This window comes from Manacus candei, unplaced genomic scaffold (genome assembly GCF_025592945.1).
Source record: "Manacus candei isolate 608988 ecotype Guabito, Panama unplaced genomic scaffold, ASM2559294v1 h1tg000055l, whole genome shotgun sequence".
In the NCBI taxonomy this organism is placed as follows: Eukaryota; Metazoa; Chordata; class Aves; order Passeriformes; family Pipridae; genus Manacus; species Manacus candei.
In genome coordinates this window covers 1,071,087-1,094,807 of record NW_026138103.1, presented here as the reverse complement: position 1 = coordinate 1,094,807, position 23,721 = coordinate 1,071,087, and the positions used below count along the sequence as shown (strand labels likewise).

Sequence of the window (23,721 nt, the reverse complement as noted above, 5' to 3'; positions counted from 1 at the left end):
CCTAGAGGGTTGTCCGGCGGGCGCGGGTCGGGCACGGGTCGATGTCTCCCCAGAAATCACCTGGTTGCCGGCATGGAGTAGATCAGCTCGTGAGCCGCCCAGCTACCCCCGGAGTCCCATCTGGGTCGCCAAAACTGTTGCCCGTAAACAAAGACACAAACCAACAGAGTGCCGGTTTATGGGTGCTTTATTCGGGGCCCCGGGAACCTGCGGGCTAACGCCCCAAGTCAGGATTCCGACGACCCTCGTTCTCAGTTCAACTTTTATACACAAACAAGTTTACATGTATTCTCACGGCTAAAACAATTACAGTTTCTATAGCAACCCAGGTGCAGTAGTTTATAACAATTAACAATCATCTACTCTAATCATAAATCTGCTTAAGTTGCCTTACCCCCCTAGAACTGTTTAACAGACCCTTACCACATCTAAGGTACAAATCGTTACGTACATGCTTGACTACATCTTTTGATTATTGTTTCTACTTCTTCAGTACATTCTATTCCCACGAACAAGGCTGCTGCTTAACTCACTACTGTAATGTGTTGCTTTCTAGGCCTCCCCTTTTACTTAAGCCTTAGCCATTCTACTACTGAATTTAAACTGCTTTGCAACATTAGGAGGGGACTGGGATGGACTGGGAGCCCTTAGGAGGGAACTGAGAGCCCTTAGGGAGGGACTGGGACAAAGTGGGAGCCCTTTGGAGAGGACTGGGATGAAGTGGGAAAGGTCCGCGAGCCCTCAGGAAGCCACCGTGGCCCTCCCGTCATTTGCGTAGCGCTGAGGGCAGGGCTCTTGCGCCATTTCCGTATCTTTACGCAACTGACGTAATTCCCCTATTGCCATTACCGGCGCCCTCCTTACGCTGTTTGAGTAGGGCTGTGGGCATTGCCGACCCCTTACGCAATTTGCGTAGCGTCGCTCCTTTGCCGCCCGCGGCGCCGCCTTACGCCGTTTGCGTATCCCTGCGCCGTTTGCGCAGCGCGGCGGGGGCGGGCCCGTGTCCCTGCTGCTGATGTTTATTTATCAGTGTCCAGGCGCTCGACCCCTCAGCCCCTCACACACCCACGGGCCCCACGGCAGCGCGGGGGAGGATCCCGGGGGTGTCCAAAAGCTCCTCCCAAAGTCAGTTTATGGCTTTGCAGAGGGCTCTCGGGAGTCACCGAGGGGCTGAATGGAAAGAGAGAAAAATTAAATCTTTAGGGGGAAAAAAAAATATAACAATAGCATGTCTGTGTTCCCGAGGAGCCGTGGGTGTTTTTAGGCAGCTGCCTGCAGAGGCCATCGCCGTTTCGTGAGGCGGCATTAATGCAGCGGGAGGAGACTTTTTGTGCTGTTCACAGAAATTCGGATTTTAAGGTTTTTCTCCTTGGTTTGAAGCTTCTTCATTCTTCCTTCGCTCTCTTTCAGAGCAAAGGTTTTAATTTTTAAACTTAAGAGGAAAAAAGTATTAACAACAAGTGAGGAAAACTAGGGGGAAAAGTTCTTCTGAAAGGATTACAATGTGCAAGCAGAATCAGTTCTCTCTCCAGGAGAGAAAAAAATATTAGAGGTGTAAATTGGCTCCAAAAATGCCCCCAAGGACATAGGGAGGATAATCAGGATGACAGTGTGGCTGAGCAAGTGTGTTCTGCTCTATATCATTAATTTTGTGATGTTTAATACTTCAGCAGGTCCAGGACTTCCAGGACTGTCCTGGTGGCTGTGATCACAAATGATTCATCAGAGCCACTTGAACAAGAAAAGCCTTTCTAAACAAGGGCATTTCTGAGGCTCTTGCTGGGTTTTTTGCCTTCCAGCTGACCATCTTTGACTTCAGGGAGGTTGGTCTCAGGCTCAGGAAGAAGCCGGACAGCCCTCAGGAGACAAAGCTGCCCAAGACTGTCCGGCCCCCAGGCACCAGTGAGAACTCCAGGTCCAAGGTAGCCTTTTCCTGCCCTTTTCCTTGCTGTTTGATGTGACACTTGAAGAGGCTGCGTGCCTTGCCTCCAGCTCATTGAAACCCCTCAGTGTCCGGGTCCTGTTGTCGTTGCAAAGTGCTGCTGGTGGTGGAGTTCCTTCTGCTGGGGCAAAGGCAAAACGTTTTCTCCTAGTGAGATGCTGGAGTCCTGATCTGTGCTAAGCCAACACAAATAATTTCTGCTGAAGCTGGTGGGGTTTGCTGGAGTTTAGCTGCCATGGCGAAGGCACAATAGCGGGGGAAGGCTGGGGCAGGACACAAGGGCACGAGCTTGCCATTTTCCATTGTCCCACTGAAAGAGCCACCTCTTGCTTTGGTGTTGTCACTGGAAAATGCTGGGAGTCATAGGATTCCCTGCCCAGTGGCAGTGCTGGCCTTTGAAGGCTGAGGGCCTGAGGGAATTCCTCCCAGTCTAACACAACTCCAGCACTGCTGAGAAAAGAGCTGAACCTTATCCTCATGCAGCACTCACCTTATTTGTCCTATCCCTATCTACTGTGGTACTTTCTTTTTGCCCTTAACCTTCTCTGTGCTGTTCTCTTCTTACTGCTGTCTAAGCTCTAGAGTCCGGAGTTGTGTGGGCCTCAGTCTTCCTGCCTCAGAGTAAAGGTCACCCAAAAATTGTTTCCTATGGAGTCTGATGTAAATTCTTGAGTTTCACTTACTGCTTGAGTGCTGAGTGAGTGCCCAGAGCTCTGGGACCCCATTAGCACAGGGCTGTGCTGGAGGTAAGCGCTGCCTGGCATTTTGGAGAAGGAAAGCTGGAGAAACTCCTGCCAAAAGAGCTGCTCAGCTTGAGCCTGCTTAGTGTGGTCCAGCAGCTTTTGATCAGCTCAGAGCAGAGGTGGGTGAGCTACTGTTCCCCCAGTGGCAGCTGGGCAGACCTAGTCACCAAGAGCCTGTCCTTCACCGGGGATCAAGAGAGGAGAGGCATTCACGAACCTTCCTCCCAGCAGCTGAACCTCTCCCTGCTCTCTCTCACCTCTCCAGTTCTCATCCCCTGACCGGAACAAGACCTTGCTTGAGCCTGTCCCATCCGAGCTGGTGTTTCAGAACTATGTCCTTGGCAAGGTCTGTGAAACGGCCCTGCTTCTGAGGAATAGAGACAAGGTAAGTGCTGGGATGTGGCGCTTTAACACTGTGCTAGAAGAAGAGCAGAGTGGTGTAACCCCCATGGTTTACAGTAGAGCAAGTATCAGCTGTGGCCCATCCAGATTCACCACCTTGGATTTGCAAGATGGTGGGAATTTTCCCGTGCTGAGGATTGTCCCCTGATTTTGGCCGTGCCTTGGTGGTATCTGACATCCAGAGCAAAGGGCTCTTGAGGGTTTCCACCTTCACTTGAACAAAGTGTGATTGTTTTGCAATTGCCCACGAAAGCTGAGAAGGAAGAAGTTGAAAAATGTCAGCAATTGTGTTGCCCTGTAAAGAGGAAAACTGAGACCTTTTGAATTTCAGTCAAGGAAACAGTTTCTCAAATGACTCTTGTGCCAAGAGCAAGCTGGTGGGAATAGACAGCAGGGAGTCCAAATCACCTGGTTTAGAGGTTGTGAGATGGGATTTGGTGCTCAGGGGTTGATACCCCTGTGCTAGCAAATGCCTGTTTGCTGTCCCTGTGCCTGTGTTCCCCTGAGGGCAGAAACTGGCAGCAGGGTGGCTGCAGGAATGCCCAGCAGTCTGGCTTGCCTGCTCTGGCAGCTGCCTGGCCACAGTCACCAGGCAGCAAGAGCCCCTGGAGAGCTGAGACTGGCTTTTAATAATGAAACCACACTGTCAGTCGGTGCTGCTCATGTTTCTCCAGGCAGAAAATAACCTTTCAAGCCCAGAGTTGACAGGCCCAGCCTGCAGGGCCGTCTGGCTTTCCCTCACTCTGGCAAGCTGACTGCTCCCATCTTCTGCATCAGCCTTTCCTGGCACTGTCTTGTGCTTCTCCCTTGCTTCTTTACAGCCCATTTCAATACTCTTTGCCATCTCATTGTGTCAGGGCTTTTCTCTCTGTCTTGCTGTGTTCCTCCTTTTCTCTTCAGTTTCCCAGGAAGGCCAAGAGTCTAGTCTCCTCTGCTGGTGTGCCCATAGGACTGTCTCCCCACAGCTGGACTTCCCCACTCCACCTCAGTCTGTTAGAAGGGAATTTCTTCCTTCCCCCAGGACAATGTGCTGGTTTGCCTTCAGGTAGCACATTCTCCCTCTGGAACAGGGCTGCGTGGCTGTGTGCAGGCAGAAGCAGGCAGATTCTCTGGGCTTGTTGAAATGAGGATGACTTGGTTCAGGTGTTCTATCTCCATACTGCTGGTGCCTGACCTTCCTTCCCAGCAGGCACTGCCCTACTGCCTCTGGCCGAGCTGCTTTGCCCAGGCAGAGGGATCCAAGTTCACCCTTGTGTAGCCTGTGTTTGAACCTCCAGAGCTAAAAGTCCTTTGGGAAAGTGGTCAAGGAAGGCTGTCACCAGGGCACACCCAGGTCTCCTCCTGTTTGCACAAGTGGCAAAATCACCATTTTGTGTCTTTCCTGCAGGTTACTCGGCTGGTGAAGGTCACCATGGACAGCTCACCTTATTTCAAGTTGGTTGGCCCCAATGGTGTGTGCCATCAGATCCCACCGGGCTCATTTTGCACTATAAACATCCTTTTCACCCCTGAGGGGAGCAAGGTGAGTTGGGAGGAACGTTCTCTCTAAAGCCAGGGTGTTTGTTGCACACTGGTTATAGCCCAGCCCGTGCTGTGAGGTCGGCTCTGGGCTGGGGGCAGGCAGCCTGGAGCTGGTCACACCTTGGCACAGCGTGGTGCTGCCAGGCCCTGCAGCTGGGCCTAGAGGGCTGTGCTTTCCCTCCGTGCCTGTTCTTGAACGTTCACGGGGGAAGAGGCAGATGGAACAGCAGGGAAATGACAGGGAGGGGTGTTGAGGTTTAGCCATCTCTAGGTTCAGTGGAAGGGATTTAAATATGGAAAATACCAGAGGAACAAAAAGATGATCCAGAGAGCTTTATTCTTTCCCAATGGAATGGAGCAAAACTGATGCTTTTTCACATGCTCTGTTCTCCAGCCTTTATTAGTATGAATTAGTGGTCATTTTGGGGGTGGGAGAGGTCAATTCATGCCCACAAAGGGTCATAGAAAACAGCCCTTTTTCTTCTGCCATGAGGATGGCACTCAATGCCCTCAATGCTGTGCCAGTCTCTTTTCCTGCAGGATCATTTCCACCAGCTTGTCTGCAGCAGTGAAAGGGAAAAGCTCACTGTGCCAATCCGGGCCGTTGGTGCCCGCCCAGTCTTGGACTTCCCTGACCAGCTGGACTTCTCGCCGTGTCCAGTCAACCACAGCACCCAGAAGGCTCTGCTGGTTCAGAAGTAGTTTTATTGCCTTGAAGGGAAACTCTGTGATGCTATCATGAGCATGGATGGTGTGGAATTAAAGGCTCACAAGCTCATCCTCTCTTGTTCCACTACCTACTTCAGGACAGTAATGGAAACACAAGGATTTATTTACAAACCCCCAGCCCCTCCCCAGTGTGTCTGTGCCAGGGGCAGGAAAGGCCTTGGCTCTGGGGAGGCTCTGCACTAACCAAACCACCTCTGTGTTCTCAAGCCTGTGCTCAGCACAAGCCCAACCACAGCCCCACACCAGCCCCTGCAAAGGAAATTAACTCCACCCCAGCCCAAAGTAGCACATTCTGGCCCTTATTCCACACCAGTCCCATCATGCCCAGGCCCCACACGACTCAATACAACTTCACCCCCCACCACCCCCTTCCCATTCTTTGCTAGAACACACAGGTCTCCTTCCCTTAGTCTGTGCACCACCCCTGCAAAATGTCCATCAAATGGCCCCAAAATGTCTGTTCAATTCCTCCAGTCCAGTCCTTTGGGCTCCCCCTGTTCTGGTGGTCCCTTGGGGCAGGAGAGGGGCTGTGTGGGGGGAGTTCCTGGGCACCAAAGGCAGCTCAAGTCGGTCCCTGCTGCCCTGCAACTGCTGCTTGGGAGGCTCCTCCTGCACTGCTTGCTATTTCTGAAAGGGATTTTTGCCTGAATCTTGGTGGTTTCAGTTTTTCTGGGCTGATTCTTGCTGTTTTGGAGGTTTTTATGATGCCCGATGAGTTCTAGAGATGGACTTGGGCAGGAGGAACCCCCAAGCCAACATGCTCAGCCCTTGTTTTCCCCCCATCAGGATTTGTCCTTCCCAAAGCTTGGGCGGATGGAGGAGGAGGCTGTGAGGAAGAGGAAGATGCCTTGGGCCCCCCAGGCAGGTGAGGAGGAAGTCAGTGTCCCTTTGGGCGGGTGTTGTGCTGGCTCTGTCAGCCCAGCATGGCCCCGGCTGCAGGACAACCCCGCTGCCGCCGCCGTCCTGCCGGGGCCGGAGTTGGGGGGATGTCCTTGGCCTTCCCTGTGGGCCGGAGGCAAATCCCCTGCCTGTCCTTCTTGCTTCCTGCCCCAGGCCCCGAGCTGAGGCCGGAGAGCGCGGAGGACAAATCCCCCTGGCAGAGCCTGGTGGGAGAGGCCGTTTTGAAGGGCTCCCCGGCGCAGGAAGGCAGCGGGAAGGAAAAGGGCCGGAGATCCCCCCGCAGGAGGGGCTCCAAAGCCAGCCCAGGGTGCTCTGAGGAGGAAAGACCCAGCCTGTGCCGGGAAGGCGGCCTGAGCTTGAGGCAGAGCTCTGACCTGGTGGTCCCTGAGCAGCCTTCCAGCAGGGAGAAGCCCTTCAAGTGCTTGGAGTGTGAGAAGAGCTTCAGGAAGAGCTCCAGCCTCCTCACTCACCAGCACATCCACTCTGAGGAACGGCCCTACAGGTGTGGGGAGTGTGGGAAGAGCTTTGCCCAGAGTGGACACTTGTCCAAACACCAACGGACCCACCCGTAAGAGAGCCAGCGAGTGGGTTCAGCACTGGATGTTTGCAGAAACACCAGAGTGTTCCACGTGCGTCAGCGAGGGCCACTGCCTCTGACTGCAACGTGGGGGATAGCTCAGCACCCACCAGACAGTCATCCTCCAACATGGAGAGAGAGATGAGCGAAGGGAATTGGAGCATCGCCAACGAGCTCCGCCTGGAAGGGAAACTGTGATGCAATCATAAGCGTGGATGGGGTAGAATTCAAGGCTCACAAGCTCATCCTCTGTGGTTGCAGTACCTACTTCAGGTCCTCCAACATGGAGAGGGAGATGAGCGACACGTCTAGAGAAATTCCAAGAGGGCCGGGCTGGGCGGGTGCAGGGGAAGGGAAGGGAGGGAAAGCGAAGGGAAGGGGCGTCCCGGGCAGGGAAGGGGCGTCCCGGACCCCCCTTCTCCGCCTTCCCCCCGCCGGGCCCTTCTGCCGCTGCAGCCCCAGCGCCATGGCCATGGCCCCGGGCAGCCGCTGCCTCGTCCTCCTCCTCCTCCTCCTCCTGGGCATCCTGGGGGCCCCGGCGCTGGGAAGACGTGGTGATAGACAGATACTATACCCCCAAAATCTGCCTGCGGGAGGCACAGATGGGGGATTTCATTCCCTAGCACTACAATGGGACCTTTAAAGATGGCAAAAAGTTTGACTCCAGCTATTGCCCGCGGCTCTGAGCTGGCTGCATGCGGCCCTACCCATGTGGGGAATGTGAAAAGAGCTTCAGGGACAGCTCCAACCTCTGCAAACACCAGCTCATCCACACTGGGGAACGGCCCTACCCGTGTGGAGAATGTGGGAAGAGGTTTCACACCAGCTCCAGTCTCCTCTGGCATGAGACGATTCACACAGATGAGAGGCCCTTCCGCTGCAGCGACTGCGGGAAGGGCTTCCAACAGAACTCTGCCCTCCTCAGGCACCGGCGCATCCACACCAGGGAGAGGTCCTACAGGGAGAGGCCCTACAAGTGTGGGGAGTGTGGGAAGAGCTTTACCCGCTTTAACTTGATGAGACAGCAACGGACCCACCAGTAAGAGAAACCCTACCGGTTTTCTTAAAAAACCATATTTCTTAAATTAAGAAATAAGAAAACAATTAAGAATTCTTGCTTTTGTGCCAGCTTTAGTAGAATTGCTTCAACAACTGCTTTAGTGTAGAGCCCTGTCCTATCTTATCCTGTATTCCTGGTAGTTTTAGTGTTTTTATTGTGCAGTAACTAATTCTTCTGAAAATCTGTGGTCTGATCATTTGTAACCCTAAACAATTCATTTCTATCAATAGATCTGATTTGCCATCATTAAAACCTGGGGAACAAAAGTGGTTCAGTCACACCTCTGTAATTCCTCTAAATATAAAATGTTGACAAGATTCAAGGCTGAGATTGGATCCAGCAGCCCCCAGCACCCCACAGGAAGTTGGGAGCTCAGGGGAATCACTGCCTTTCCCAAAATCTGGTGCCCAAAGACCCCCATGGGACTGTTGGACCCTCCAGACCACTCCCCCTTTTCCACCCTTCTCCCTGTTCCTCCCACTTTTCCATGGTCCCCTCAATCCCCAGCCCAACCAGGATCACTTTTGGGGTCCCAACCCCCCCTTTCTGCCCCCCTTACCACCCCTTCCACATCATCCCCCCACTCCCCAGCCCCCTCATGCTCAGTTTGGGGGTCCCACCCTGCCCTTTCCCCACTCTTCTGACCTCTCCCACCCATTTCTCATCATCCCCCAAACTTCAGTGCCCCTCCCCCTCCACTTTTGGGGGGTCCCACTCCCCTCCCACTCAGTTTGGGGTCCCACCACCCCTTTATCCCCTCTGACCCCCTTTTCCCACCGATCTCCCCCTTCCCACCCCCCACTCACCCGAGAGCTCCTCGCCCGCAGCCGGGGGGGCTCCCAGCACCACCAGTGCCCAGAGAAGTCCCCCAGAAAAGGGGTTGGGGGGGGTCCTGGGTGGGCTCTGAGTGTGTTTGGAGGTCCTTGGGGAGCTGTGGGGAGGTTTTGGGGAAGTTCCCAGCACCTTTTGGGGTGAGCTGGGTGCTTTATTGAGGGGCAGGTGCCCTCTCAAAGCCCCCCCAGAACGGGTTGACAGAGGGGGGACACAGGGGGGTCCCCATTCCTGATCCATCCTGGGCTGGTTCTGCCCCCCCCAAACTCGACTCCACCTCACAGAGACCCTCCAAGACCCTCCCCCACTGCCCCCAATAACTGGGACTGGGGAGAACTGGGAAGCTTTACTGGGGTCACTGGGAGCAGCCGGGTGGAGGCAGAGTGACAGCAGGGGAGGGGGGGACACACGACCCCCCAAAATCCTCATGGGGATGGGGGGGGTCCAGGCTGGGCCCGAGGCTCTGGGGAGGGGCTGCGGCCGCCGGCGGCTCAGGAGCTCTGTGGGGAGAGAAAAGGGGGTGACACGGGGTGGGGGGACAGGGGGGACACTGGGATACACCGAGACCCAGACTGGATCCAGCGGGATCATATGTACTGGGATCATACTGGGATCAGACTAGGATCATACTGGCAGCAAGTGGTTCTACACTTGGGGCAACTGGGAGCTACTGAGATCCCACTGGGAGCCATTGGGAGCAACTGGGACCATGCTGGGCACAACTGGGATCCTATTGGGAGCAACTGGGCTCACAGTGAAGGCGGCTGGGGTCATACTGGGACTGACTGGGAGCGTTCTGAGGGCAGCTGGGACCATGTTGGCGCAACTGGGGTATCCTGGGAACAAGCAGGATCACGCTGGAGGTGACTGAATAATTGGTGTTTGAAAACATATATATGTAGGGTTTATTTTAGAACAATGTTGTTTCAAAGGTAAACAGGTATGTTGCCATTTTGGGTGTTATCATCTCTATCTCTCATCTACAGCAACATGGCATAAAGAGAACCTTTAGGGAAAATGCATAAGGGAAAGGCAGGATAAGGGTAAGGGTGAGGAAGAGAAAGCAGAGACGAGAGTGGAAAGCTGTCTATAGTCACTGCCCACGGGGTCCAGAGATGGAACTTGGCAGTTGCAGCTCCAATGGCTGTCAGTTGAAGTGGTGGCCTTGATCCATTGGGGTGGGGGAGGGAAGCCCCCACACTCCAAGAAGTTATGAGTTATTATATCCATGGATGGTGTCCCGGGCCGTGCCACGAACCCCCAACATCTCCTGGGCCTGCGCAGAGTTCCCGTGAGGGGCCTGGGAAAAGGGTTTTTCCTGCCTTTCAAGACTGGCCGAGGGGGGATGGGCTTTGATGGGCCATCAGAGGTCTAATGCAAAAGTCCTGCAGCTGTATTTTATGCCACCCTTTAGCACAGTAGTTTACACAGACCCAACCCTATTACCCCATTTGATATCAAACTTTCTAAATTCCTTTAGCGTGTTTAGACTTCTTTTCAAGGTAGAATTGTAGAAAAACACCTCTATTGAACAACATCACACCCTAGGCCTGGACAACAAGATCCCACAAGACACAAAGCAACCTTCAAGCCCAGAACTTTGGAGGCGCTCCAAGGACTGTACGTGCTGTGAAGAAGAGAAAGATGAGGAAGAAGGGGTCCCAAAGCCCCCAAACCCAATTCCCCAAGGAGCGTGTCGGGGGCAGAACTGGGCAGAACTGGGGGGTGGAGAGTTCTGGCATTGGATGGACCATCTTCTAAAACTGCTGAACCATTGCCTGGGAGGGCGCGTCGTGTGTGTTCCCCTGGGCCTGTGGGCCTGATTAAAGGACCTGCTCTTTTGAGCTGATCTTACACACTGAATTGGCCTGGAGTTTTCTCTCTTGAGCTTACAGGATTAACTAACTAGGTGGCTTTTGCTAAATTCACGTCCCAAGGTTTGAAGGTCCCACTGCCCATTGCTTTCCAGGTGGTTTGGAACAGTCCACTCTACCATTCCACTTTCCCAGAGGCTGGGGCAGGACAGGGAATATGATCCATCCACTCCATGCTGAGCTCTCTGCTCCAGGTGTGCACAAGGTTGTTTTGGAAAAGAGTCCTGCTGTCCAACTCCAGTGTTTCTGGAGGGCCGTGTCTCCACAGGACTTGCTTTTCCAGGCCCAGGATGGTGCTCTGGGCAGTGGTGGGAGGCACAGGGGGTGTCTCCTGCCATCCAGGGCTTGTGTCCACCATTGTCAGCACAGAGAGCTTGCCTTGGTGGGTTTGGGGAGTGTGCTGGGATCAATCTGCCAGGCCTGCCCACATCTCTATCTCAGCCATCATCCCCCACCCCACAGGGGCTTTACCCTCTTGGCCTGTTTGAGGGCAGCACACGTTTCCCAGTTCTGGAGAACCTGGCAGTTGGTGTCCATGGTTGAATGCAGCCCTGGATCACAAGCCCAGCTGGATGTTGCAGCTCTTGCCTGAGGCCCTGAGGTGTCCTGGGCCCAGCGAGCCAGGAATAATTCCCCCTTGTGTTGCCAGTCCAGCTCTGCCTGGGACACTTTCATCTGGCCAGTCCCATCCCCCTGTCCATTGCTGGATGTCACTCAGGAGCCCAACTCTTGGCTCCCTGTGCATCTCCAGGATGGACTTTCACAGCCAACCTCTCTGCCCAGGTGGCAGGAGGGCCTGCCCTGATAAGGCCTAAAATGCCATCAGACATTGCCAACAGTGCCAGCTCTCCTGCAAGCTGTCTGTGAGATCTGAGAGTCACCGGTGGCACCATGGGAATGGTTTTGGTGTTGGATGATGCTCAAACCAGCCTGGTTCACCCAACTCCAAACACACATCCTGCTTTGGGAAGTTGGATGGGACAGAGAAGCTGCTCACTGGCCTGTCCATTTGTGAGGAGCAGTCAATCCCTTCCTACTAGAGCCTGTCCCATCCAAGCTGGTGTTTCAGAACTATGTCCTTGGCAAGGTCTGTGAAACGGCCCTGCTTCTGAGGAATAGAGACAAGGTAAGTGCTGGGATGTGGCGCTTTAACACTGTGCTAGAAGAAGAGCAGAGTGGTGTAACCCCCATGGTTTATAGCAGAGCAAGTATCAGCTGTGGCCCATCCAGATTCACCACCTTGGATTTGCAAGATGGTGGGAATTTTCCCGTGCTGAGGATTGTCCCCTGATTTTGGCCGTGCCTTGGTGGTATCTGACATCCAGAGCAATGGGCTCTTGAGGGTTTCCACCTTCACTTGAACAAAGTGTGATTGTTTTGCAATTGCCCACGAAAGCTGAGAAGGAAGAAGTTGAAAAATGTCAGCAATTGTGTTGCACTGTAAAGAGGAAAACTGAGACCTTTTGAATTTCAGGTAGGCAAATGTGCCAGTGCTGATAAGAATAGAGACCACGGCCAGGTGAGGGAGGCAGGTGGAAAAGGCTTTGTGCCGTCCCTGCTGAGAGGGGATCCTCAGCACAGCCCTGAAGATCTGCACAGAGGAGAAACAATGAAAACAAAACAACCAAATGATAAAGAGATGGAAAACAAGAGATGCCCAATTTCCCTGATGTAGGAATGTGAGCAGGAGAGCTTGAGGATGTGTGGGATTTCACAGCAGAACTGGCCCAGGGCATTGCCCTGGCACAGGGGCAGGGAAAATGTACTGGCTGTGTGCAGCAGAGAATAGAGAAAGCCAGTGGCCCAGGCAGCTGCTGCCATGTGGGCACAAGCTCTGCTGCCCAGGAGGGTCCCGTAGTGCAGGGGTTTGCAGATGGGAACATAGCGGTCGTAGCACATGATGGTGAGGAGGGAAAACTCTGCTGACATGAAAAAGGCAAAGAGAAACAGCTGTGCAGCACATCTCATGCAGGAAATGGTTGTGGTGTTCTGGAGGGAATTGTGCATGGCTTTGGGGACAGTGGTGCAGGTGCAGCCCAGGTCTGTGAGGGAGAGGTGGAGCAGGAAGAAGCCCATGGGGTGTGCAGGTGGTGGTCGCAGCTACGGCGCTGAGGATGAGGCCCTTGGCCAGGAGGGCAGCCAGGGAGATGCCCAGGAAGAGCCAGAAGTGCAGGAGCTGCAGCTCCCACCTGTCTGCCAATGCCAGGAGGAGGAACTGGGTGAGGGAGCTGCTCTTGGGCATTTGCTGCTTCCCAGCACAGGGACACTGCTCAGAAACATGAAATGACAGGGAGAAGTTAAGACAGCCCCCTCTCAGCAAAGCCAGTGCAGTTTTCAGGGAAATCCCCTCCAAGTCAAGGCATTTCTTTTCTCTGCTTTGTGCTCCCTGAGGGTGCTGTGAGGAGCAGGAGATCTGCCCATGGTGCTGCCAAGGACTCAGCTTTGCTCTGCTGCAGTGCAGACATGGAGCTGGTTTGGGACAGCTCTCATGATCCCAGGGGATGTCACATGGAACCCAGCTTTGATGGAAAAATTCAATTCCTGTACAGTTGTCTTGGAGCAATTTGAGCTGCAGAAGAGAGACACAGTGTGTCCTTAAAATAATTTTGACTCAGTTTTTTGTTTACAGTCATAACACTGGGGGGTGTTTTTTTAGGGGCAAATTTTTCTGGTGACAAATCTGAAGAGTGTTGAGACAGGACAGGCAGAAGGGCTGAGCTCTCTGTTGCTTTTTGCAGAGCCAGGAGAGCTGCAGGGTCTCTCAGCCTGTTTCCCATCTGCCCTGCACTTTCCCTCTTGCTGCCTTGAAGAGGACTTCACACACAGATTCATCTTTAAAACCCCACCAAGATCTGTGCTGAGAGCAGGGCAGCGCTGCTGGAAAGGGCAGCTCTGGGAAGTGTCTCCTGTGCCAGCCCAGAGGTGCAGCTGTGCTGGACAGAGCAGGACAGGAGCCCTCCTGCAGAGAAGCCAAGGGCTGGGACAGGAGAGTGCCCACCCCCAAGGGAAGGCTCAGCACTGCCCAGGGTCCTGTGCTCATTTCTGATGCTGCCTGAAATACTCATCTCTGAGAGTAAAAGAGTTTGAATTTCAGTGCAGCCTCCTGACCTGAGAGAACAATGTCTGTGCTACAATGCCTAAGCAGAAAACACGCCTCAGGACTAATTCCTTTCCTGTAGCCCTTGTCTTTTGTGAGCTTTGCAAAACATTCTCCATTCAATAAGGTGTAGTGGTGTGGAGCTGTGAGCAGGTCTGACCCTGCAACAGCGAGACGCAGAAAAGATCCTCCCTCAGCTGCCAGGTTTGCTCCTTGCCCACAGCCCTTGTGCCCCAGCCCTGGCAGCAGCTCCCCGGGCTGGCTGAGAGCTGCCCCTGGCAGGCAGCAGAGTCCCTGCCCAGCACAGCGCCCTGGGCTGCAGGACCCTGCTCTGCCCCACAGCCCTGGGCACCCCTGGCTGCACCCCCGGCTTCACAGCTCTTCCAAAGGGCCCCAAAACAGCCCCTGCTCACCCATCCCATCAGCTGGGGCTGGGCCAGCTTTAGGAGATGCCTCCAGGAGCTGCCCCTGCACTGCCCTGCAGCCACAGACTCACCGTGTGCAGCCCTGCCGAGGTTCCTCCTGCAGGGAGCTCTCAGCCCTCCTGCCAGTGCTGAGCCCCTTGAAGCTCTGTCTGTGCCCTGCTGGTGTCCCTGAGCTGGCCTGGCAGTGCCCTCAGCCCTGCTGGGCTGTGCAGAGGAGCTGCTCACCAGCAGAGCTGTCTCTTTGAAGCTCTTCTTGCTTGCCAGGAGCTCCCTGTGTGCCAGGAGCCCGGCCCAGCTCAGCAGCACAGCAACAGCCCCAGGCATTTCATGACCCTCGGGGGGTTTGATGTTGTTTACATGAGACTCAGTCCCTGAGAGGAAGTTCAAACAACTTCTCAAGAAGTCAAAATGAGAATGAAACACTGAGGTTTCTTGCAGTGCTAATGAGTCTCACTGAGGGACACAACTGAGAACGTGTCCCCAGGTTCCAGTTAGAGTAGAAAACTGCAGACAGTGATGCCAAGGATGGACAGGCAAGGGAAAGGTGGCTCTAATGCTGAAGAAACGTTGATTTGTTTACTTTATCCAGAGGACCAAGCCCTGACCCCCAGCCCCCGGGAAGGGACATCCTGTCCCTGCCTCATTCCTCAGGGCTCTTCCTGGGGCACTGGCATGTGGGATGTGCAATGCCAAGGGCAGGACCATGGGGTGGCACCTGCCAGGCTGCTGAGCAGGGACAAGGAGGCCATGAGGCCCCAGGGCTGCAAGGGGCACTCCCCTCCTCCTGGCATCAGGGGCACAGACAGCAGCCCTGGCCAAAGGCCTGCAGAAGGTGGCTCTGTCAGGACCTTTCAGCTTCTCCCCATGCCTGTCTCCTCTCCAGCCCAGGCTGTCCTACGGTGTCCATGCCCTGCCCCTTTCCCTGCAGGCTGTCCTCATCCCCCCGGCTGCCCCACCTGGCTGGCACCTTCCTGCACTGACATCTCTGCGTCCTCCCTGGCTCTTCCTGCACACACAAAGCCTTGGGCTCATCCACACTCCTCCTGGGGGATGTGTTGCAGCGTTTCCCATGGAGTGAAATTCCTTTTTCCTCAAGTCCCCTCGGGACCTCCCCAGCTACACTTGGCACTAATTCTTTCTTTCTCATGCTCTTTTCTGCTCTGACAAAAGGATCCACCGTCTCTAAATCCTCCCTTCAAGCCCTCTCAGGGCTGTCCTGTACTGTCCTCAGTCTCCACACCATCGAGGCCACAGCTCCTTAGCCCCTCTCTAGTGGTCAGGTGCTTGAGACCTTTCCAGCCCATCTCGGGAGATCTCTGGGCACTCACAGATGTTTTTGCAGATGAAAACGTCGAGCTCATAGTGTGAGGAAATCACAGCTACCAGGGCAGCCATCCTAAATTCCCATTGCTACAGTCAGTTACCATGGCAAACATCATACATTCCCTTTCTAAGGTCAGTTACCACAGCAACCATCATAATTCACACTGGTACATTCGGTTACCATGGAAACCATTATTCAGTTGCGTTGCTCCTTTCAGTTACCATGGCAACCAGCATACATTCCCATTCCTGTGGTCAGTTACCATGGCAACCATTACACATTTTCATTGCTACGGTCAGTTCCCTTGGCAACCATCATTCATTCTTATTGCTACACTACGTTACCATGGCAACCATCACACATTCTCATTGCTAGGGGCAGTTACCATGGCAACCATCAGACATTGCCATTGCTATGGTCGGTTACCATGGCAACCATTACACATTCGCATTGTTGTGGTCGTTACCATGGTAACTACCAGACATTGGCATCACTATGGTCAGTTACCATGGCAACCAGAATACATTTGCATTGCTACGGTCAGTTACCATGGTAACCATCATACATTCCTGTTTCTACGGTCAGATACCATGGCAACCATCATACTTCCCACTGGTACAGCTGGTTACCATGGCAACCATCATACATTCTTATTGCTATGGTTGGTTACCATGGCAACCATAATACATTCCCAATGCTATGGTCAGTTACCATGGCAACCGTCTTAGGGTCCTGTTTCTACTGTCAGTTACCATTGCAACAACCATACATTCTCGTGGCTACGGACAGTTACCATGGCAACCATCATACATCCCCATTGCTATGGTCGGTTACCATGGCAACCATCATACATTCCCATTGCTATGGTCGGTTACCATGGCAACCATCATACATTCCTGGTGCTACGGTCAGTCACCATGGCAAACATCATACAGTTGTGTTGCAACGGTCAGTTACCATGGCAACAAGCATACTTCCCACTGGTACAGTCGGTTACTATGGCAACCACCTTACATTCCGGTTTCTACGGTCAGTTACTACGGCAACCAGCATAGATTCAAATTGCTACGGTTAGCTACCATGGCAACCATCCCACTGCTATGGTCGGTTACCATGGCAATCATCTACCTCCCACTGGTGCAGTCGGTTACCATGGCAAGCACCATACATTCCCATTTCTACAGTCAGTTACCATGACAACCATCATACATTCCCGTTTCTACAGTCAGTTACCATGACAACCATCATACATTCCCATTTCTACAGTCAGTTATCATGGCAACCATCATACATTCCCATTGCTATGGAAAGTTACCATGGCAACCATCACACATTCGCATTGCAACGGTCAGTTACCATGGCAACCATAACACATTCCCATTGCAACAGTCAGTTACCATGGCAACCATCACACATTCCCGTTTCTACAGTCAGTTACCATGACAACCATCACACATTACCATTGCAACGGTCAGTTCCCATAGCAACCATCATACATTCCTATCGCTACAGTCGGTTACTATGGAAACTGTCGTACATTCTGATTGCTCTGCTCAGTTACCATGGCAACCAACACCATACACTCCCTTTGTTACATTGCTTACTATGGCAACCATCATACATTCCCATTACTATGGTCTGTTACCATGGCAACCATCATACCACTCACTGGTACACCTGTTTACCATGGCAACCATAATACATTCCCGTTTCTACAGTCAGTTACCATGGCAACCATCGTACAGTCCCATTGCTGTGGTCAGTTACCATGGCAACCATCGGACATTCCCATCACTACAGTCAGTTACTATGGGAACCTCTTGGTTCCCCTTGGACAGAAGCAGATGCAGATGAGCCTCCCTGTTGTCCACCAGCCTGCCAGCTGTGCTCTAAAGGCCTGTGGCCCAAGGGCTGTCTTCACCAAGACCCTGCACAAACCTCTGGGGCTCTTTCCATCCTCTTGTGCTGCCTTTCCAGTGAATTCCAGGGTTATCAAAGCCAACTGGAATGGGCTCTTTGTCTCACTCCACAATGTCACCCAAACCACTCTCTCCTCTCACCCTCACCCACAAAAGTTCACCCAGTTTGTTCATCCCCTAGAGCAGCTCCACAGGTCCCAGAAGCTCCTTCCTGCTGAGGACACCTCTCTCCTGCTCTTTCTCTCCTGGGTCTCCTTGGCCTTCTCTCCCAACCCATCACAGCACTAAAACCTGGGAACTGTCTCAGCAGGCCTGGGCTGTTATTGCCTGCAAGTGGAATGAAGAGAGACTTGGGGCTGCAGCTCCTCCTGCCTGTGCCCCACACGCAGGGCATTGGGGCCTGTCTGGCTGCAGCCCCTCAGCGGGGACACCGGGGTAAGAACAGACTTGCAGTGGGGAAAGCTGCTCTGAAAGCCCCGAGAGCTGAGTCGACTTCAACTTCATTTTTGGTTCCAATTTTCATTCTGTTCAGTGTGTGTATATATATGTATACACAAGAAGATAGTCCTTTATTAATCTTTTGAGCAGAACACTTTTCATTCGTGCAGCAAAAGTCCTGTCTCTGAATGTTCATTATCAGCACCTGATGTGCTGCCTGGAGCACAATATCCTAATAACTGGAGTTTAAGAAAAAAAAAAGGCCATTTATTAAAGTTACAGTGTTTCATTTCTGTGCATGTTCTGATTCGGAATTATTCAAGCATTTGACTGCTCCTACACACAGAAACTTATGTCTCCCATGCATTTTTGCATCCCAAAGTGTTCTCTGGTTTCCTTTGTCTCCCACACTACGTCAGAGTATTCAAATGCACTGTGCAGTACCAGTAGCATGTGGCACATTACAAGAAATTTTGAGACAGTTTCTCAGTTAAATGCATTTTATTTTGACCTATTTCCTTCCACTTGAGTCTCCCATTTGGTTTCTTCATAGCCAATATTCTGTTTTATGGAAAGGTTTTAAAGTTTTCCTGAAGGAGATGAGTAAAAGGTAAAGTACCCAAGACAACCTAAATTTATATTATTCCTTTTGCCATTATTATTAAAAATAGGAAAGAAGAAGAAGTGTTGGGGAAAATACAGGGAATGCTGATGCAATTATACCTACATGTGCAAAGCTACGTGCTTGCTTTTACTCTTGAAATTTAGACCTCTGCTTTCCTTCTACAGACTGGGACAGTTCGTTTCAGTTGCATTTTGCAACTACTGACATACATGTTCATTCCTAAATTCACTTCATATGCTTCCAAAACCCTAGGACAACATTCAGTTTAGGCACACCAAGAAAAACCTGGAGTGATTCCACCAACCTAAATGTAATTACTCAGTGCTGAATTAAAGGCACAGGTGTGTAACTTAAGACCCATGTGTTTGGAGTAACAAGGAGAGATCAAAATCTCAGCTTTTGTCATTAAATTCAATGTTTCTAGACCTTAATCCAAGACACATTTGTAGAGAGAGGTGATAGCTTCTTTTTAGAGGCATTACTATTATTAAACAGTGTTTTCTTGGACTGCTCACGTTTTCTCCCAGCTCACCCTCTAACACTAATCTGTGTCTAAATATTAAAAAAAAAGTGAGCTGTGAATGGTTTTAAGCTGAGACAAGATTGTCACTGTTAATGGCTTGGTCAGAGAGAGAGAGTATTTGTTTCAGCATGTAAATCTCTTTCCTGCAACACTTAAAGCTGCTGATTCTGGAGTTTAGGAGGCCAGCATGTCCAGAGCTGCTCTAGCCCCTGGGCTGATGAGCTCTCCCAGCTGGGTAAAGCTCTGTCAGGAGCCAGTTTGTAGTGAATTGACTGCAGGCAGAAAATAGAAAAGCTCATAGGAAACATGAGCCTGACTCAGGAGCTATTTCTGTTCAGGTGACATTCTAATCCAAGCGTGGGGTGAATCACTACAGCAAAAATTGATTGGACCCCATATCTAACGAGTATTGACAAATATGAAGAAGTTTGTTCTGAGTTAGTAATATAAGGGGTCTTTTATATAGATGGTGCATTACAACGGGGGGATTCAGGGCTTTGTCAGACTGTTTATAAAAATTAAAAAAAATACACGTTTGTAAGATTTTAGAAGAAAAGGTACAGTTTCTCTTCCCTGCATGTGGCAATTTGCTGAATAATGCATCATTTTGTCAACTCTTCTATAGCAATGGAGAAATGCCCTACAGTGCTCCCTGCACACAGGAGACAAGAATGCAGATCGTTATGGAAACAGGCTTGAAAGTTGCTTGAAATAAAAATCTCCGTTCTATACTTGTGGCTTTGAAGGCCTGGGCTGTTTTTCTTTTCCTTCTGGAGTAGCTGCGATTCATCCTGTTCGATGGAGTGAATTCATCCCGTTTCCGAGGCCAACGGGAGGAGCGAGCGGGCGGCCATGTTGTGCGGGGGGCGGGGAGGGAGGAGCCGAGATGGCGGCGGCTCCCTCACACGCACGGCACAAGATGGCCGGGGAGCAGCGGCAGCTCCCGCACGGCTCCCGGGCGCGCTGCCCGCCGCTCGCTCGGGGGACACCCGGCCGGCGCCCCGGGTGCAGCGCTCGAGGGCCGAGTCGGGCCCGGCACTCTGGGGGCGAGCGGGGCTGCCGAGAGGGGCTGGGACGGGCGGGCAGCAATGGCGCCGGGGCTGCGAGCGCTGCCCGCGCCGCTCCCTCGCCGGGCGGGCGCGGGGCCGCCCTTGGCCGCGGGAAGGGCGAGCATCGGAGCAGCGCCCCGTCCTCGGGGCCCCCGGTGCCGGCCAGCGGGCTGCTGTTCGCCAGGTAAGTGCCGCGCTCCTCCTTGTCCTTTGTCGTTGGGAGGGAAACCAAAATGTCCTCGGAGCCGGGAGGGGAAGGGGGCGCTGCCTCTGCCGGCCCCCCCTCCCAGCCCTCGCCGCTCGCTGAGGGGACCCGCGGGAACTCTCGGGGACCCCCGGCCGTGTCCTGCCCGTGGCGGGTGAGGGGGAGCGGCGGGACCGGGGGAGCCCCGGTGCCCCTCGGCGGCTGCGGCGCTGCCGTCCCGGCCCTGCAGCACCCGCGGGGGCCGCACGGCCCGGCCCCGATGCAGCACCGAGGGGGCAGCGGCGGGTTTTGGGTCCCCGGTGCGGCCCCGGGCACAGGGGGGGCACTACGGGAAGCAAAGGTAGTTACTTAACTATGAGTTACAGGATAAGGAAACGGAGGAGTTTGTGTGTTACGTGGAAAGCTTTTAAAAACGTTTCTTGGGTGTCAGGTTTGGTTTTAGTGTTCAGTTTATGCGTTTTTCAGAGACTTGACATCCAGAGCAATGTGCTCTTGAGGGTTTCCACCTTCACTTGAACAAAGTGTGATTGTTTTGCAATTGCCCACGAAAGCTGAGAAGGAAAAAGTGAAAAATGTCAGCAATTGTGTTGCACTGTAAAGAGGAAAACTGAGACCTTTTGAATTTCAGTCAAGGAAACCATTTCTCAAATGACTCTTGTGCCAAGAGCAAGCTGGTGGGAATAGACAGCAGGGAGTCCAAATCACCTGGTTTAGAGGTTGTGAGATGGGATTTGGTGCTCAGGGGTTGATACCCCTGTGCTAGCAAATGCCTGTTTGCTGTCCCTGTGCCTGTGTTCCCCTGAGGGCAGAAACTGGCAGCAGGGTGGCTGCAGGAATGCCCAGCAGTCTGGCTTGCCTGCACTGGCAGCTGCCTGGCCACAATCACCAGGCAGCAAAAGCCCCCAGGACAATGTGCTGGTTTGCCTTCAGGTAGCACATTCTCCCTCTGGAACAGGGCTGCGTGGCTGTGTGCAGGCAGAAGCAGGCAGATTCTCTGGGCTTGTTGAAAGGAGGATGACTTGGTTCAGGTGTTCTATCTCCATACTGCTGGTGCCTGACCTTCCTTCCCAGCAGGCACTGCCCTACTGCCTCTGGCCGAGCTGCTTTGCCCAGGCAGAGGGATCCAAGTTCACCCTTGTGTAGCCTGTGTTTGAACCTCCAGAGCTAAAAGTCCTTTGGGAAAGTGGTCAAGGAAGGCTGTCACCAGGGCACACCCAGGTCTCCTCCTGTTTGCACAAGCGGCAAAATCACCATTTGTGTCTTTCCTGCATGTTACTCAGCTGGTGAAGGTCACCATGGACAGCTCACCTTATTTCAAGTTGGTCGGCCCCGATGGTGTGTGCCATCAGATCCCACCGGGCTCATTTTGCACTATAAACATCCTTTTCACCCCTGAGGGGAGCAAGGTGAGTTTGGAGGAACGTTCTCTCTAAAGCCAGGGCGTTTGTTGCACACTGGTTATAGCCCAGCCCATGCTGTGAGGTCGGCTCTGGGCTGGGGGCAGGCAGCCTGGAGCTGGTCACACCTTGGCACAGCGTGGTGCTGCCAGGCCCTGCAGCTGGGCCTAGAGGGCTGTGCTTTCCCTCCGTGCCTGTTCCTGAACGTTCACAGGGGAAGAGGCAGATGGAACAGCAGGGAAATGACAGGGAGGGGTGCTGAGGTTTAGCCATCTCTAGGTTCAGTGGAAGGGATTTAAATATGGAAAATACCAGAGGAACAAAAAGATGATCCAGAGAGCTTTATTCTTTCCCATTGGAATGGAGCAAAACTGATGCTTTTTCACATGCTCTGTTCTCCAGCCTTTATTAGTATGAATTAGTGGTCGTTTTTGGGGTGGGAGAGGTCAATTCATGCCCACAAAGGGTCATAGAAAACAGCCCTTTTTCTTCTGCCATGAGGATGGCACTCAATGCCCTCAATGCTGTGCCAGTCTCTTTTCCTGCAGGATCATTTCCACCAGCTTGTCTGCAGCAGTGAAAGGGAAAAGGTCTCTGTGCCAATCCGAGCCATTGGTGCCCGCCCAGTCTTGGACTTCCCTGCCCAGCTGGACTTCTCGCCGTGTCCAGTCAACCACAGCACCCAGAAGACTCTGCTGGTTCACAACACCGGGAACCTGGAAGCCTGTTACAGCCTCAGCACTGAGAGGTAAAACAGCTCATCTGTCTTAGTGCAAAACACCTTTGGGTGATGGCAGAGTTGGGAAAGAGTATCCCAAAGGAACCAGAGCATCCGAGCTGCTGCACTGCAGCCACAGCTGGAAAGGGGCAGGACGTGTGGGGATTTAAAGTTCTACTATATTTTATTCTTAGGATAGTAAGGAGGTTTTAGGCCTCTTGACTTTGTGAGGGTCTGTTTTATTTCTTTATGGGGGTGTAATTAAGTTTTACAATCTGTTTGTTTTATTTTGATGTAACCACCCATTTGTTTCACGAATCACGGTTATTTATATATCACAAAAAGTCACTGTGGTAGAGGAAGAGGTAAATATTAAGAGCTTTAGTTTTAGTTGGAGGTTGTGTTTAGCCATATTTGTTGGATTTCTATGGTGTACACTTGAGCAAGGTTATAAAACTCCATGCAGGTTTTAAACATTGCAGTTGGAGGTAAATCTGGATTATTCAATACTTCCTCTGCAAATGTGAATCTGTCATTACAACAATAAAAGTTTGCCCTTTTTTGGAAATAGAAATACAGGTTTTAGCAACTGCTGGACTTCTCCACCTTTATGCACAATGCTCTGTGTCTTTATTTTAGATTTGGATTATGGTGGTTTTCTAACCCAGCCACAGTTCTGCAGTATAGAACAGGTTCTGGCATACACACTGTGCCCTAAAGAAAGTTCTGGCTGTAGGTGGGTGTCTGCTGGATTTCTCTTTTCTTAAAGATGCTATGGGATTTTTTTTCGATAACTTCGAGTGGTTTCTTTTAACAACTGAAAATAAAATAGCAAGTAATTGTCTCAAAAAATTAATTCCTCTTAATTCGTAGTGTGTTTTGTTTAACAGTTCTGCTTTTTTATATTCAAGGTGTAGGAATTGGAATTTATACTTGGATACCTTTTAATTTAGCAATGAATGTTTTTTAAAATTGTGTCTTTACCCACTGATTCCAGACTTCTTCTTAAGTATGAAGTAGTGGGGCTGATAAATATAACTGCTGTAAAATAAAATAACATTTTTGTCTTCACAAAAGGCAGGAAAAGTTGGCTAGAGGTAGTGCAAATATAGTGTTCCTTTTGTTAAAGACCTTGGTTTGGGATCTGACGAAAGATTAAAGAAGCTGAAAGCTTTAAAACTGTTTTCTAAAGGGCAAAAAGATGCATTTTTGGGGAAGATCAAGCAAGGTAGGACTTACAATTCAGAGAAGCTGATGACAGAAGCCATTTTGAAAAAACTTTGCTGTCCCTAAAGGTTTGATTTAATTTTGCATAGCCTGGTTCTAAAGACTTTAATGTGAAAAAAAAGCACAAGGGGTGAGGGGTATTGGGTGATAAGTTACTCAATAAAAAAGGTTAAGTTTGCATTTGATCTCTAAGTC

The 23,721-nt window shown here is 52.0% G+C and overlaps 1 protein-coding gene across 2 annotated transcripts; it reads left to right on the top strand.

Moving 5' to 3' along the window:
* The first annotated feature begins 987 nt into the window (after nucleotides 1-987).
* Nucleotides 988-22,903, top strand: LOC127477590 (hydrocephalus-inducing protein homolog). Of its 2 annotated transcripts, none has more exons than XM_051802098.1 (6): nucleotides 988-1,125; nucleotides 1,246-1,359; nucleotides 1,800-1,922; nucleotides 2,951-3,070; nucleotides 4,475-4,609; nucleotides 5,134-5,341. In XM_051802098.1, exons 2-6 carry the CDS (start codon nucleotides 1,309-1,311, stop codon nucleotides 5,308-5,310), a joined length of 606 nt encoding a protein of 201 aa, XP_051658058.1. In that variant the 5' UTR covers nucleotides 988-1,125; nucleotides 1,246-1,308; the 3' UTR covers nucleotides 5,311-5,341. The 2 variants fall into 2 exon arrangements, with proteins under 2 accessions (XP_051658058.1, XP_051658057.1); XM_051802097.1 differs by lacking the exon at nucleotides 5,134-5,341 and adding an exon at nucleotides 22,115-22,903 and having other exon boundaries at nucleotides 996-1,125.
* Nucleotides 22,904-23,721: the final 818 nt, after the last annotated feature.

Coding starts and splice junctions, on each gene's coding strand:
- LOC127477590 (XM_051802097.1), top strand. CDS start 1,309: ATGCAGCGGGAGGAGACTTTTTGTGCTGTTCACAGAAATTCGGATTTT. Junction 1,923..2,950: donor GTGAGAACTCCAGGTCCAAG/GTAGCCTTTTCC, acceptor TCACCTCTCCAG/TTCTCATCCCCTGACCGGAA. Junction 4,610..22,114: donor TCACCCCTGAGGGGAGCAAG/GTGAGTTGGGAG, acceptor ATGCTGTGCCAG/TCTCTTTTCCTGCAGGATCA.